General features: G+C 38.2%; 1 protein-coding gene across 2 annotated transcripts in view; it reads left to right on the top strand.

Annotated features, from left to right (window-relative positions):
• Positions 1-17,145, top strand: part of RSBN1L (round spermatid basic protein 1 like) — a 47,525-nt gene that overhangs the window by 13,437 nt on the left and 16,943 nt on the right. The window contains exons 3-4 of one of the 2 annotated variants that reach the window (XM_038153933.1): positions 8,485-8,745; positions 9,064-9,128. In XM_038153933.1, the coding sequence (XP_038009861.1) occupies positions 8,485-8,745; positions 9,064-9,128 (326 nt within the window). Of the gene's footprint in view, positions 1-8,484; positions 9,129-17,145 lie in introns of both variants that reach the window. The other variant, XM_038153932.1, reaches the window with a different exon arrangement.

Here is a 17,145-nt window from a genome sequence, read left to right as displayed (position 1 = left end):
ACATTTCCTGAGCTGTCCTGCTGATCTAACTTTACATCCTGGGCAAGAGAGAGCAGAAGCAGAAGTGCTTTATGATGCAGCTTCTTGTCTATATCACTGGTCAGTGTCTCTGTGACCTTTGTGACCTTTTCAATTACTAACTCTTAGATAGTGTCTTCTTCCTGTGTAACAAAAGTTAACTTCAAGCCTTATTGTTTTGAGCTCAGGATTTACTGTGTGGCCTTTGGAATAAAGTTTTGGAATGGGTCTGCTTTCCATTTCTTCAGGTTTAGCTTTTGTGGTTGTTTTTTCTATTTTTAGTGTGTGTGTGTGTTCAGAGACCAAGAGTACAGTGCCTAAAGACAGCTTATTTCCTTCTTCTAGGTATTAGATCTATATCTTGCTGTAAAATATTGCTCTGACCATCTGTTTATGACTGACTTTGGCTGAGGGGGTGGAGGTGACAGCCTACGTGACTTCAGACAGCTAAACTGGCTGTCCAAGGTCAGAGGTGACGAGTTATAGAAGAGGTCAGTACTGAGAGACTGATGCCTTTTGAGGAAGAGCTGGTGCATAAGCCTAATTTTGGTGCTCTAAGCTGAATATGGAAGAGTTTGTTTATACTTGGAGGCTCTGGGTTGTGAGCTGTTCATCTGCCTAAACTTGGGTTGGCGTTCTGTTGAAAGCAGTGATAAAACTTGCCGATGTTGGAGAGGGGCAATTCTTAAAAAGGGTTTCTCTACTGTGCTTGTGGCTGCTAAAGGAAATGAGGCTTTTTCAGAGAGCCTGATGGCTTTTTTTTTTACAAACCTAGAATTAAAAGGGTTTTTGGTCATCCTTTTGCACTTAAAAGAGGTATTCTCTGTAGATAAGGCTATAGAATTGCCTCTGTGTCTCTCTGCTGTGTGGAAGAAGAGCTCAGTTTTCAGACAAAAGCTGCTTGGCACGTGTATTGGTTAAAAATTCAGAAACTCTAAATGATTTAAACTTACTTTTAAGAAAAATCTGCATTGTAAATAGTTACTGTCTAGATATTGAGCATTTCATGCAAAATATTTGCACCAATGTCATGTGACAAAGTTACTGGAGGTTCTGCAAAGAGGATGATTAATAGGCTTGTTTGTAAACAGTCCCATTTCTGTTTTTCATTTTAGAAAAAAGTGAGTCTTGTTTTTCTGATTATTTATATCTGAGCACATCAACTGCTAAAATTGCAGTAGGAGAAATTCTTAGTGTGTGTTTCTGCAAGATTAAATGCCTTGGTTTATTGAATGCCAAAATTCAGGAAAGAACTGACAATGAATATTTTATTTGCTGGTATGAACATACCTAAATACAAATTGTTTTATGAAGATTCTTTTAAATCATTCTTCTGGAAGAAATGACATTTAATTGTACATTTTTACAAACCTTTTAAAATTTTTATAGAAGGGTTTTTTACATGAGTAATTACAAAATCAGGATACTGAACATGAGACATGAGTCTTTGTGTATCTTTAGGGAGAATGTTCAAGTATTTGTATGCAATGCACTTTAGTTGAGGGAGTGAGTAAGACTGAGATAAGAGTGCAGGGCGCACAATCCACCCCTCTGATTTGTCTGATACTGAGTTTGCTTCACAGTCCTTATGCACCAAGTGACCAACTTTTATCGATAAAGTATATGAGTGGAGGCTAAAACACAGATGACAAATGAGATGGAGCGAGTGGCACCTGGAGGGAGAGCGGTGCTGGAAAGCTTTCTGCTGGAGCTGGGGATCTGGAGCTTGAAGCAAAGGCTTCTGGTACATCAAAATGAAAATGTTAAATTTTGGTGGCTAGGCTCTCCTAAAGTAAGGAAGTGAAAAGTGATTTTAATTACTGGCTGCTGTTAAAAATGTTTGCCTTCCTGCTACTAGCTGTCAGCTAGAAAACTGTGAGAAACAAAGAGTTAGGGGTTACTAATTTTTGGCTTTTGTTTTGAAATGTCTTAAGTCCCCCTCTAATAATTCTGGCTGTGACCTCAAAGTTGAGAAACACCTGCTCTGGTTGAAACAACTGAATAAAGTATTCAGTTTCATGGTCTCTGCTTATTTAAAATTTCAGATCAAATTATCAAGCACAACAAATTGACAAAATGCAACATAAAATAAATTTCAGGTAATGTCTGACTTCTTGCAAAGACTTACATTGAAATGTGTCTGCAATGAGACAGATAAACCAGATATTAGGCTGTCTAGCATCAGTTTTAATTACAAGTATGTGTCATCTTGTAATAACAGAGCATTGGCTTATTTGCATAAAATTTGAACAGTTTTGAGTATCAGTGCTTAGTAGTAAGTCCCATGTCACTAACAGTGACAAGTATATTATGGCACCACAAAAAATAAGATGTGCTGAATTACCTTGAAAGATCTACCAGTCCTATAGATCTGCGCATGTGAGAATTATTTTTGTTTTTATGGTACATAAGGCTTGGTGCCTAGAAGATGGCTGAAAGTTACTTAGCAGTAATTCTGATTCTGCTGAGTATGTGCATGCATAAACAGAATGAACATAACTTCCATTTTTCTGATTTCTTTATTGATACAGTGCAGATTTGGTAGCTCTTTCCTTGTGCAGATACTGCTAAGCCAAATAAGAACAGAAGCTGTTCTTCACTTTTTTTATAGTCCAGTAAAGTGTGAGCTCAGTCTACTTTTTAACAGCAGGTCAAAGGGGAAAGTTCCTGTAAATGTGGATGCTGAGAGTTTTATTTACCCCCTGTCCCTGTCATTTATCATTCTTGGGGTCCTAGGGCAGTGAGTCACATTAAATGAAATATTTTCAATACAACTGAAAATTGTTAACTTCGGTTTCGTGCTTCCCAAACCGTGTGGTGGGAAAAGCTTTTTGTTTATAGGTTCAGTACCTGTTGTGTCTAAATGGATCTCAGGACACATAGAGACAAACATGCCATGCACTTCAAAATGTGTGAAATTTGATTCCAAGAGTCGTAGTATATGTATGTATGTACACACCTGCACTGTGTGTGCTGGTGAAGACTCTCTGAAACACCTGTCTTGAAAGTTTTGGGTTGCCAGTATGTGCCTCAGCAGTAAGAGGTGAATCCACTTAGCTTGTATCAAGTACTGCACTGCTGTTCCCAAATGTGACTTAAAACAAAGTAGCTGGGATATCTCACCCTTGTGTTGGGATCTTTATTTAAACTTTTGAATTGCTTATTTATGTTTTCACCAAATTCTGTATGTCTGCTCTGGAGCAACTTGATTACTGCCCTAGAGAGATGTGGAAAGCTGCTCTTCTTTTTTGGTGTCCATTAGTGAAGTGTCAAAGCAGTGTTATTGGTTTTGGAAGAAGCAGCTCATTTTACTTTGAAGTGCTTTGATATATGCAGCAGAGGAGTGACTGAATGAGTGTGTTTCTGCTCCTCTCTACGGCTAGTGCAGAAGAAGTAAAAGAAGAAAGTATTTATTGGGCATTGCTGATAGCAATTCCAGTATTCCAGCAAGCTAACTCTTCTTGCTCTTAAGTATTTGCAGCTTCTGAGCAGCTTTAAACATCTACTTCAGAGTGGATCTTAGAAATTCATCAGAGCAGAAGCCTTAGGCTGGGAATGTGCTTCCTTCTCTAGGTGACACATTCTATTCGAGCTTTACTGAGAAATACTATTTACTTCTAGAAATCAGTTTTTCATTTTGTGTTTGTATTCCTCAGGAGAACTGTCTGTACACGAAAATGGTTGAACATAAGTATTCTAAAATTGAGTGTATACAGGTGTCAAAGCAGTGTGGAGACCAAGCACCACCCACACTCATTGTAAGCGGACAGATGGAGGAAATTGTAGTCTGATCTGTGTTACAGATAAATGAACTAAAATGTTAGCTTTAAAAGGTAAATTTTATAACTTGTTAAATTTAAAAGTTCAGGTTACAAAAATTTGTATTAAGGTTTCCTAGGAAATTGATCCTGTCTCATAAATGTACTGTTGGGTGAGGTGGTGGGACTTTTTTAACCTGTAAAAATTCAGCTTTGTTCATTGCTGGGGTGGATGGAGCTGTGGGGGACAGGGTAGCTGAGCAGACCAGGTGGTTTGCTGCCCCGAGGAGGGGTGGGTGCTGGTACCCCTTGTGGCCTGTGTGCTTTAGTTCCTGTCTGGCAGTGCTGGAACCAGTTCACTGACCTAGCAGCAGAGCGAATAGCTTTGTGCTGAGCCATTGGGTTGCTGTGCAGTTGATGAGCAGCAGTCAGTAGCAGCAGTGGTGCAGGACTGTGTGCCAGGAGCAGGGACAGAGGAGAGTGGGGGGTTGGATCATCTGGCAGTGAGCTTATACATTGCCCAGCTGTGCCATATCCATTTGAAGGCTGAATAATTAAGTGTCACATTTTTGCAGTCTTCCAATATACAATTTATTTTAAAATGTTTTTTTCTTTGCAATGCGGGGTGTATGAAGTATCTATACAAATAATTTTCTGTATGTATGTCATTTGCTGCCTGTGGTGAAATGGAGTTTTTGACAGAACTTGTGTATGCAGTAGCAAAAGCTTGTGTGAATTTTAAAAAGACTCAAAACAACTAAGCAGTTTTTGATGTTGTGTTACCTAATTCCTGCTTGAAGTGGTTTTAGAGATCTGAGTTTTACTCTTGTTGGTATGCAATTTTTTTCAAAGTCTCTAATTCTAATAATGTTTTGAAAAAAAGCCCGTTTGGAATCCTTTTTATCTTCTGATTTCTGTGTTTTAAGGCGTTTTTCCACTTCAGTGGCATCAGTAGTTCAGACCTTGGAGATGGGATTGATGTTCTATCTCCCAAGGACAGACACTTAATATTTTTCTGTCTTTCAGCTCCAAGTAGCAGTTCAGGGGGCCCTGCTATCTTCCTTCATAGATCTTCTGGTGTTTTTTTTGTTATAGAGTCTTTTGTTCTTTCAGAGATTGTTGCTCTCTTGATTTCCAAGTGTTTCAGAATTAAAACTGATCTCAGTTCCATCCTTCTTATATATAGAGATCCAGAAAATTCTGTGGAAGAGAGTTGTGCACAGAAGTGAGGGGCTGTGGGCACATATTTATTTTGTTCCAAATTGTGTGCAAAATTTTTGCAACTTGGTGTGATTTGAGAAAGTGTGCAATGATGAATTGTAATACTTGATATTTATGTAAATGGCATAACCTTTTTATCTTGTGTTCAGAAGTAAAAGCAGTCTGTATTAAAATCAATGTATTTAAAGCTGAGAGGAATTTTTTTTATATATACCCGAAAAGGAATTTTTTTAATCCTCTGGTTAAAAAATTTTTATCTCTTCTGAAGGTTTTGTAGAGATGGTGTGAAAACAGAGGGAATGATAAATATTCTTCACTTAAAAAATGTCTTAGTGTAATCCCTTCTAAGATTTTATGTGCTTCCATAGATGTATACCAAGTTAAATAAGAACTACTTTTACAAGTCATTTTGAAGACAAACCCTTTTTGGAAATGTTCACATGAACTTTGCATAATTTGAGACTGAATTACATTCCATCTCTGTTGTTCCTGTCTTAAAGGCATCACTGCTTTCAAGACCATGGCTGTGCTCTTTTGAGTGCTGCTCACTGATGATTAGAAAAAATCAATTATTTCAGTTGGAAGGGGCCTACAGGGATCATCCAGTCCAACTGCCTGACCTCTTCAGGGCTGACCAAGAGTTACTGTTGTTCAGGGCATTGTCCAAATGTCCTTAAACACTGACTGCCTCGGGGCATTGACCACCTCTCTAAGGAAGCCTGCTTTGTTGTTGAATAGTGGAATTGTTTGTTTGGTTAGTTTTTAAAAATTTTATTGCATAGCTGCATCCTTGAAATACATTAAGTGAGGGATTAAAGAAACTGCCACCAGATATTACAGGAGCAGTTGAATGAAATTGATTATTAGTAAAACTTCTCAGAAGATCAAATCAGAAGGAATGGGACAGATTGAAAGGGGAAATGAGATCATCTTCTTTCTTGTACTTTAGGAATGGAAGCCAATAGTTTTTGTTGTTTTGCACAGATACAATTTCATACCCATCTATTATATAAGTAATTTACATTTCAGCTGGTAATGATATAATGTAATTTAATAGCTGGATGTTCAGCAAGCACATACAGATGCTGATCTTCATTTGTCTTAGGATTTTCTTTGGTGATAACAAACATGCTCAAGTAGGAGAGAGCAATTTGACTGTTACTGCAGCAAATAGCTTCTTGCTTTGAAGTTCGTTGCCATTTATATTACTCTGATTGAACCCCGGTAAATATAAATTTCCATCCTTTTCTACCTTACATAATGTCCCAGATCTGAGTGACTTGAACAAAAATCAGATCTCCGCTTGAAAACGAGTGAAGTGGGTTGGCAGGTAACTCCTGCTTCCCCCTGCATCACTTCACTCCAGCATTTGGTGCTACAGTTCCGTAGGTTGTGTATTCAAACTAATAAAATAGCTGCAGAATGCTTGACTTATTTGTGATGTCCATCAGCATAGAAAAAAAATTCATATTTAGAGTGAAACAATTTTAAAATGCTGAGTTAAAGCATTATTAAGAGTTTGCAATACCGATATACCCGGATTTTTTTTGCAGTTGTGTATTCCTGCAGCCAGGAGGAGGGGAAAAATGTCTGAGTCTGTATTTTGAGGTTTGTACTGAGATTTCAAAGCCTGCAATACGTAACTCCCCACTGTCATAAACCATTTCTTTGTTTTTATTTCCTACTGTCTGCAGCTGGTGCCATAATGACACCATTACAATACCCCAGAATGTAGCAGCAGGTGATTTTTGCCAGGTAATGGCATTACACACAAGGACCCTGCCACCCTGAATGAATAATTTTCAGGATTCCTCTAAGGTTGAGGTACTTAGTTGTTGAACGCCTGTTGCTGCTCTTCCTGGACTTTTCATGCCCGCTAGACTTAAAGACTGATGACAGAAAGAGGGTATTAACAAAGAAGTGGTGAATATTGCATCTACCAGATGAAGCAGTCCTGTTGCTGAGATCTGTTGCTGGATTTACATTAAATTTAGCCTAAGAAAGGACAGACTTCCGCGGAGATACTCTGCCTTTTGGCAGTTGAACTTAGTTAGCTAAAAGTGAAATTGTGTTTGGAGAGTGTTCAGTGTTAAATCTGATTCTGAGTGAAGGGAGTCTTTGTAGTTATTAACTGTGTAGATTAGGTTAAGAAGTCCTAGAATCCATTTCCTTGTTTGGACTAAATAAGAAATGAGGTGACCTCAGGGCACTTCTCATTCCCCTCTCTGTGAGAAAATAGAATCCAGGGAGATAACTAAATCTGCTTCCACTTCAAGAATCCCAGAAGTATTTAGCTGCTGTCACAAACATCAGGAGACTCAGACCAGAGTGTCTCAATTGCTTGTTCTATCTAGTATCTGCATCTTCCATGTCTGACCTCTTAATCATCAGCAAGAATTTGTGATTCCATGCACCAACAGTTGTGGTCTCATTTTTTTTTCTTAAAGGACTCTTGTTAAGTTGCTTGGATGTGGGATGGCAAGCTGAAAATAATCTATTGCAACATTGTAGTAGAGCCTGGCTAACTTAACTGTTGCAGATTCTTGTTACTTAGTCTTGCAATGAAATAACACAATTTTTAAACTTGAAAGCTTCTGTGTTTGAACATGCTGGTTTTGAATCGCTGGTGTGAATATAATTTTGTGCTGAAACATACCCACTAACTTTGTTTTACGATGTGCTAAATCATTTTGACTGCTTGATCTTAGGGCAGTGTAGTGCTAGAAGCTTTCTGGCTACCACTTCTATTACTTGCAAAAAATACCCCTCACTTGTTTAAAACAAGTGAGAACATGTACCTTGGGAATCACTTGAATGTACTATCCCCAAATGAGTAATTTCTGCCTTTAGGACATTTTGGACATGTAGGACAGTTTGTTTTCACTTGAGCTTGCATATTATGTGAACTTGAAGCTAGTTTCTTTTTAGTGTTTTCTTTAATGTGTCTTTTGTTTTAATTTTATTTATGTTATGATATGTATGGGATCAGTTTTTAGATGTTCCCACATGTTCTTCAACAAGGTTTATCTAGTTGTGAATGAATGACCATGTGAAGAAGCCCATCAGACAAGGTCAGTTCTGGCAGTGGCATCTCGTGGGCAGCTCGCTGCTGCTGTTCATGCCCACGGATGGTTTGTAGGCAGTGTTGGACAGCTGTCCTGTGGTGTCTCTGCACTTCATGGGACAGCAGCTGCTAATGACCAGCTAAAGAGAATGATGGGTTGCAACTCCTCATGAAAGCAGCCTTGGGAAACTTGGGTTATTATGATGTCTTTCCCTTGTTATCTCAGCCTATTTATCAATTGCACATGGCAGGTGTCTCTTACCCTCCTCACTTTGGTAACATACACATTGTGAGCCTTGCTTTTGGTCTCTGGTCTTTGTGTGCCACGGTGAGGATTTTGGTGACCTTGAATCCCATTTTTTAAATATATATGTATTTTGTATAAAAATTTCCTTAAGAGATCTTTTTTTAAACTCTCAACAGGTGGGAAGGAGAAACCAAAAACCAATGCAGAAGAGCTACAGATTAAAAAAGTTAAGAAGAAAAAGAAAAAGAAACATAAAGAGAATGAGAAGAGGAAGCGTCCAAAAATGTACAGCAAATCTATCCAGACCATCTGCTCAGGATTGGTTTCTGATATTGAGGATCAGGAAGCCAAAGGCATCATAGATGATCATCTTAAGGATTTCAATGGGAAAAATATGGATCCCAAGAAGGACTGTGAGTCCAAGATACCAGAGAACAGTGAGTTTCCATTTGTCTCGTTAAAGGAGCCACGGGTTCAAAATAAACTCAAAAGGTTGGACACATTGGAGTTCAAACAGCTGATTCATATTGAGCACCAGCCTAACGGAGGTGCATCAGTTATCCATGCCTACAGTAATGAACTCTCCCACTTGTCTCCTGTGGAGATGGAGAGATTTGCAGAAGAGTTTGTGGGTCTGGTTTTTAGTGAAAATGAAAACTGTGCAGCTTACTATGTAATGGGTATTGTTCATGGGGCAGCTACTTATTTACCTGACTTTTTAGACTACTTTTCGTTTAATTTTCCCAATTCACCAGTGAAAATGGAGATTTTGGGAAAGAAAGATATAGAGACAACGACTATGTCAAATTTTCATGCTCAGGTAAGAGGATATGCATTTTACTTTCTAAAGTCATATAATGGTTTCAAACAACTGTGAACAGGTTTTTTTTAGAGTAGTTGCTATTAGCTCTGCTATGTGGATGACACAGAAGACTAGAAACAAGGGATTTCTTTAATAAGTCAGTTCTGCGTTCCTGAAGATGAGAAGAGACATAAAATTGTTAACTGAGACATCAGATTGGATTTTTGGTGGGAGGGCAAGTGTTTGCATGCTTGTGTGTGTAGGTTTCTTTGGATTTGTTTCTGTAACTGAAGATTAACCATGAGTTTTGGAGGGTTAAAATGGTTTAGCTGTGGCTTTCTGGGTGTCTGACCAGTGGTATGTCTGCATTGTCGTAAAACTGAAATGCTTTAATACAGTGTTACACATAAAAACCTGCATAGGGCACAGGTATATTAGCTGCATTTGTAGTTTGGGTTTTCTAAATCAATCCTGAAAGAAGAGCTTGGGGTTGTTGTGGCTGCGGATTTGGTCCTTAGCCCTTTGCATTTCTCCTCACTTTGCTGGATTCTCTGGAAAGCTCTTAAGTTAAACAGTAGAATTACTGGCAGCTCTTGAATATTTTATTTTAAATTTTTTGGAGAGAAATGACTGTATATTCTTTAAACAATAGCTGCTAATTAAACCTTACCTCTGCTGTTTATTAACTTACTGTAGAAAATACATTTCTGTTGCACAGAAATAATTTATAGCACTGGTTTTCAGGAAAAGAAATCTGATTTTTACCTTGATGATGAGGTTATTGCAAAAAGCCCCTTCAGTGACTGTGAAACAACTTCCGCAGAAACTCAATCCTGTTATTTCTATCAACTTTATCTCACAATTACCCTTTTAACTCCCATATTTGTGAATTTAGATGTTGTATGGATCAGCTTTAAACTATTTAATCTTCACTTTTGAGATTATTAGAAAGGGTTCAAGTGTAAGTTACACTGTCATCTTTTTCATGAAAAGCATGCCTATTTTTTCCCTTTGGCTGCATAGACATTTGCTTAGAACACTTGCATATATTGACAATTTTTAGGTGTGTGTTATCCGCAAGGAAATGCAAAACTAAAATGTTGCTGCAAGAGAACATTAGCAGTGCTGGCTGAGAAAATATCTACTGCCGTGGAATATGAATGTTCTGTGAACTACAGTCACCATTTTTCTTGAGTATGTAAACTGAGTCATTAATAATAAAAATACCAGCACATGTGATAGACAGCTCTCCAGAGCTCCTCTTCAGCCATTTTAGATAAGAAAAGCTGGATCTGTCCTTACAAGGATGTCCCTTAAATCCAGCTGGTTCTCTTGGGTTGTATTAAGACAGGAATAGCTGTGTGCTAGTACATGCTCTAAAGAAATAGTTAAGGAAAGCCCAGATTTTTCTGTTGTGAATTATAACAGAATTAGTTAACTAGAAGGATAGATTAAATTGTTACTACAATGGTAACATCAACATCTGTAGTTAAACCAGTCCTGTGTTCTTTGGGGTTGAAATCATAATTCCCCATTTTTGTGTAAGTGAAGGAGGAACAGAGAGAGGCTGTGGTAGGTGAAAGAAGCTGAACTGTATTATTACAGCATTCAACTGGTCAGCTCCATGGTCTAAGCTATATTTTACTTGGCTGGAGGTTTAGTTCTGGTATCTTCTTTTCCTTTGTGTTCCCTCATTTTTTTTCCTTTGTTTTCATGGCATTTTATCACTTCTCAGTTTGGTTGCTTGACAGAAAAGGCTTGGCTCCTTGTATTTTTGCTAACTAAGGGGTAAAGGGTGTATAAATAACGTGTACAGGCAAACAGCAGACTTTAATTGTCTTCTGTGCAGCATTCTTTTTCCTGGAATATTTAAGTCAGTATCTTGGTTGCTAAGTTATTGATTCTAATTTTTCTTACGGTTTTCTTATTTCTGTTTTACTTTGGCCGTTTACTTAGGTTTTTTTTAATGTAGTCTGCTACAGTTAAAATGTTTTGTTAGCTTTGTATTCTCCTTTTGGACGTGTTATATTTTTGTGCAGATTGAGAACATTATCTTGTCTCAGTAAGTTATTTGTGAATCTTAAAGGGATTCTAATATCTTATTGCAGTACATTTTGATGAAACTTTAAATGTATTTGGTTTTCTCTTCCTACATTTCCCCAGCTTTGTGCTGTGGTGTTCCTTGTCCTGGGCAGCCTGAGCAATGTCTACCAGCTGTTGTACAGCCTTAGATGAGGAAGGATTTGTTTTCCGAGGTCTATGTAGGAAGTTGATTTTATCAAGTCTGCTTTCAGTATGTATCTTGGACTTCATCAGCTTTAAGAAACTTGGGTATTCCTTTGCTAATTTTAACTAAAACACTGAAGTGAAGCTCACTTTGGTACAAGAGGTTCTTTGGTGGTTTCTCAGAGCTCATGTACCACATATAATCAATCTGACAAATGTAAGTATTTAAAAAGATCAACAAAAATATTATAAAAAGGATGGTGAAGGTTGAGCTGAGCCTGAAATGGAAAGTGTTATAGAGTGTTTTATCAATTTTTATTTTTCAAGTTGATCCTTTTGCTAGTACTCAATCTTCCACCTCCTGTTTTGTAACAGATGTGGGTTTGTGATTTTTTGGTTTTAAGTAATGCATATTTCTAAGTCTGTGACAAGAGTCAGATTGCACAGTAAATTCTGTTGCTGAGGTCAAATTGGAGGTTTCTAAGTTTACTTGGATGTCTACATCTCTCAGGTAATTTACTTAGTGTTCACAATTGTAGAGTTGAAAACTAACTCCTTTCAGCTTGCTTCCCAATACACCTGTGTCAGATAGGAGTGGAGTAATTTTACCTGTTAGAAGACTATAAGGGACACAGATTTGTGAGAATATTTGCAGCAGATGCAGGAGAGAGGAATTTGGAACTGGCTCTTTCTAATGAGAATTAGCTTTTAAATTTTGCAGGGAGAGGAACTGTGGAGTTTCTCATCATCCAGCTTGGGCCTATGCCTGAGTACTCCTTAAATTTTTTTTTGCATCACTGTAACAGCTCTTTCTGAACTCACTGACTCACTGCAAAGCTTAGTCAGACAGTTTCTGTAACTGGGCAAAATGAAATTAGTCTGGATATCCTTGTAGCCACTAAGTCAGTCCTTCAGGTGGTGAAAAATTGTCTTGTAGCTCCATCTTCCCTGGGCTCTGTATTTGTGTAGATGAGAACCGCTGCCTCAGTTACCTGATAGCCATGGATCTGATCCATCAGGTTCTTATGAGGATTTTAAAGAACGTAAATAATCAGCTTTTGCCACCTGCTTGCAGCTTACATCACTTCACTTAAGCTGTTTAGTGCTGTTGAGACAAATGTTGATATTTTGAGCTTTTTAGTTCTTTTCTTCCTTGTGCTGAGCAAGTGTAAGTTTTTATTGCTGTGCTGAAACCCCAAAGCTCTCAGTTGATGTTTAACAATGCTGAGTGCATTGATTTTACTGTCTTGCATCAGAGGCAACTTCTTAGTACAAATGAAGTAAAATGCTGCACAGTACCAGACAATTCCTCTTCTGCCAAACAAGATGGACTGTTTTAAAGCTGTATTTGACAAGTCCTTGTCTGATGTGTTTGTGGGAGATCTCAAGGTGATTCCACTCTTTACAAAGAACTCCTTTGTAAAGTCATTTTTTCTTTGTTTGACCTCTTATCCTTTTATTCTGATCTTTAGTGGAGAAGGCAAACAAATTATCCTTTCCATTCAGCTTTCTCTATATTTGAAGATTGCTTAATAGCTTCTTTTTACCCCTCTCCCTAGATCAAGTAATTTGAGTTTTTTCAGTCTGTGGTTGCATGTTATACCCTTATTAGTATTAGTGATCTCCCCTTATGTTCAATTCAGTCATCCATATTTTTTTCTTACTATATGATACTAAAAATCAGCAGTGTCTGCCTGATGTATTGATGTCAAAGGCTATGAGAAGATTGCTGCAAGTGTCTTGCATATTATTGCTCTTATGTCTATTTCTTCCTTTTTCAGAGCAGTTTGTCATCTGCTGTAGCAGCAGCTTCTGCTAATTGAGTCGCTTCCCTTTTCAGGTTCATGCAGTTCATTAAATATGTATGTGAGTGTAGTTCTTGCTTTTGTTTAAACTGAATTATATCCTTTGCATTCAGACCTGCTCTCCAGTTTCAAGCTTTGTTCATTTTGATCCTTTCCTGTGACTTGCAGTGCTGTGGTGCCTGTGGGTTTTATGAGGATACACTGCCTTCAAAGGAAGGATCCTTGCTGCCTGCCTCAAGATGAGACAGTTACATGAGCACTGCCCACAGTTTGCTCTTACTAGACCATGTTTCTGTAGCAGTTTGTCAAATATAGTGGAAATGTCAAATGTTAAGATGTCTGCTGGTCCTCTGAACAAGCCTATCCAGTCATAGTAACAAAGGTTAGTTTGACTTGATTGTTTCCATTTTTTTACATGACCCTGTTTATTAGTTCTTACTATCTTATTTTCTAGGTAGTTGATAATTGTATCAATTATCCAGCTAAGTGTTTTTTTTCTGGAAATTGGAATTAGGCTAGATAGTCTCTAGCTCCTCTGTCTTCTGTTGACACCTGTTTCTTTAAGATGGTGTGTTACTGTCTCCAAAATTTGAAGAACTTGTTTGTGGTTTTGAGTTAGAATCATGGAGTGGTTTGTTTTGGAAGGGACCCCAAGGACCATCTAGTTCCAATCACCTGCCGTGAGCAGGAACGGGACACCTTGCACAAGACCAGGTTGCTCAGAGCTCCATCCAGCCTGGCCTTGAACACTTCCAGGGATGGGCCGTCCATAGCTTTGCTGGGCAACCTGTTCCAGTGCCTCAGCATCTTCACAGCAAAGAAATTCTTTGTAATAGTTAAACTTGCCCTCTTCCATTTGAAGCCATTCCACCTTGTTCTGTCACTACATGCCCTTGTACACTGTCCCTCTCCAGTTCTCTTGCCATCCCCTTTAGGTACTTGGGGGGTTGCTCAAAGGTCTCTGGACCTCTTCCCCAGGCTGAACAACTCCAATCTGTCTGTAAACAGCCTGTCTTCATAGGAGAAGTGCTTCAGCTCTCTCATCATCTTCATGGCCTTCCTCTGGACTTGCTCCAACAGGTTGATGCTCTTCCTGTTCTGGGACCCCAGGCTGGCTGCAGCACTGCAGGTGGGGTCTCAGCAGAGCAGAGGGGCAGAATCCCCTCCCTTGCCCTGCTGCCCACACTGCTGGGGTGGCAGCCCAGGATATGTTTGGCTTTCTGGGCTGCAAGTGCACATGGCTGGGTCATGTTCAGCCTCTCATCCAGCAGCACCTCCCAGTCTTTCTGCCCAGGGCTGCTCTCAGTTGATTCTCTATGCTGCATTTTTGCTTTGGATTGTCTCAACCCACATGCAGGACCGTGCACTTGGCCTTGTTGAACTTCATGAGGTTCACAAGGCCCCATCTTTCCAGCCTCTGGATGGCATCACTTCCTTCCTCCTGTGAACTGCACCACACAGCTTGGAGTTCTCATTGATTTATTAAAGCTTTGTCTTGTTTTACCTTACTGCCTTTGTGCTGTAGGTATGAGAGGATGCCCATCATTCACTTTAGGAAAGGTCACTCTAACTGTGCAGTGTGCAATTAAACAAATGGCCAGAGCCAGCCTAAAGAAGATTTTCTGCCAAAAGAAAATGTCCTCATTCCTTCTTTCCTCCCAGTTGCGTGTTCTAGTGCCAAGATGTGGTGCTTCTTGAACTGGTGAGATAGTTTGGTTCATTAATCTAGCAGAACTTCTTAAATACTCTTGAGAGATTGGTTTTACTACTGAGTTGGCAAATTACATTGTTGAAATGTGTCAGAGGTAGCTCAAGGATGACTGTGGGTCTACACAATCAGCCCCATTCCATAACAACAGGGAATTGCATCTTCAGAGAAACTATTTTTACAATTTTTTTTTTTGTTCCTGGTTTGGATTAAATTCATGTTGCCATGTTAGCTGTGATGGACACTGAATAGTCAAATATTACTGAATAAATATTTTAGAGGAAGACCTGTGACAGTAATGATAGTTCATGTTTGTGGTGTGACTTTGTGAGGGGCTGTCCTTCCTTTTTCAGGTTCTGCACACAGAGCTTGCCATTCCCCTTCTCTTTTAGCCTCTTCTAATACTATCTTCTCCTTGCTGTCCTCCTTGTTTAGCTCTTTAACATTTCTTTTGCAGAGAGGTTTTTGCTGTTTAGCTCTTTAATAATTTGTGAAATCCTGCTTGAAATAATTAGTTTCTTTAGTACTTGAGGGGAATTGCTAAAAATATTTTTAAAATAAAATCTCAAATAATTGTTTAGTGCTTCATTTCCTTATCGTTAAAGTTTGTGCAGTATCTATTTCCATATATCATTATTTTCCTGTGTTCTAGAGAGAATTCTTTTATATTGGAGCTATGACTTCTCAGTTGTGTTTCAGTAGTTTTCAGTAGAACTTTGTTTTCAATAGAATTTGCTTCTTGCTTTTATGCTGATCAAATCTTGAGATTGCATTTTATGAAACTTCCGATTAGGAAAAACTATTTGTTGAATTTAGATTTTTAATGACAAGTGAGTAATGACAGAACTGTCAGTACATCCCATTCTGATACCAATACCCTGACCTAATAAAGGAAAAAAAGGTGAAGGAAGGAGTATGAAGTACATGTGGCTTAATTGTAAAAAGCAGCCAAACGTATTAAGGAGTATTTATAAAATCAGAGCAATTTTGATGAATATTTGTTCAGTATTGGCTCCCATTTGAAACTGGAAGTATGAAGAAGCATTTAAGGATTTGAATGAAGTTGCAAGGAACAGAAAACTGCTTGGGCACTTTATTAAAATGTACCAAGTTAGCAGGAATGGTAATGGCCTCTTCATGGCTGCAGCGTTTTGAGATTAACGCTGACTCTGAAATGAGATCTTTTCCGTTCTGAGACACCAGTGTGTAAGTGCATTGCTTGTGCTCTCCTGTAGCAAAACTCTCAATGTCCTTGCATATTCTTAGGTGGTGTAATGTTTTTGGGTTTTGCTGTTAGTCTTTGGTGGGACTTCATGGGTTTCTTGAAATTGAGTTCAGTTGGTGGATAATTTTGCTTGTTTGTTGTTGGTTATTTTTTTTCTTTGAAGATTTTTTCCCCAGACTTTTTTTTGTTTTAAAGGTGAAAAATTGAAATAAATTGAAACCTTAAAATTCTAGCAGGAAAATGATCAAGTTTCAAATAAGGGAAAAAACCCTCCTCCACCTAAACTCCACGACAACCCCCATTCTACTATATTAAAAATAGCAATTCAGTTGTTATGTGCCCTAGTTTACATTTTTAAATTCCTCTTGAAATGCATGGTTTCTCTGGATCGTTCCTTCCACTTTGTGACTTATTCGAACACAAAATCTTTTAACATGTAGTGTCTAAAATGTTTCCATTTGTAGGATGATGTTGCTTAAATGTATTTTTGGTATTTATATGTATGTATATGTATTTTTGCATTTAGTCTTCAGATTCTTGTCAGATGCTAAGACACTTCTGTCAAAGCATTTGCTGTTGCATTAGAAAATCAGTTGAGGCCATGCGAGTCACAGAAGCAGATAATTCTCAAGCTTTACTAATTGTGGATTCAGTGGTGGTTTTGCTGTGACAATTTTCCATTACTGTGATGCAAGAGAATGACACAGTCTCCTTTTGTGTGTTTTTAGGTGACATACTCCAAATGTAAGCTACATGAGAAGAAAGAAGTTAGGATGTCGTATTTATTATTTTATGTTTCTATCTCTTTTACCTGGCCATGGTATTATACTGCATGTATTTGGTGATTTGTGTGTGTTCATTCCTGACCACATGCTAGAAGAGCAGTGTGTCCTTGATTTCTCCTTTTATTATGGATTTAAATTATTCCAGTTTTGAGCAAGTCTGTAGAATTCTAAAAACCTAGTCACATTCTAAGCTGTGAAATTGCATCTGGGAAGATTGTTTTATAGAAGGTGTATATATATGTGTATATATATAAAATACTTCATATATGTAGTACTCTATTAGCAG

The sequence above is a fragment of the Motacilla alba genome, chromosome 1A, assembly GCF_015832195.1.
Source record: "Motacilla alba alba isolate MOTALB_02 chromosome 1A, Motacilla_alba_V1.0_pri, whole genome shotgun sequence".
In the NCBI taxonomy this organism is placed as follows: domain Eukaryota; kingdom Metazoa; phylum Chordata; class Aves; order Passeriformes; family Motacillidae; genus Motacilla; species Motacilla alba.
The sequence above is the reverse complement of the archived record's forward strand: the minus strand, read 5'-3'. Positions and strand labels throughout refer to the sequence as shown.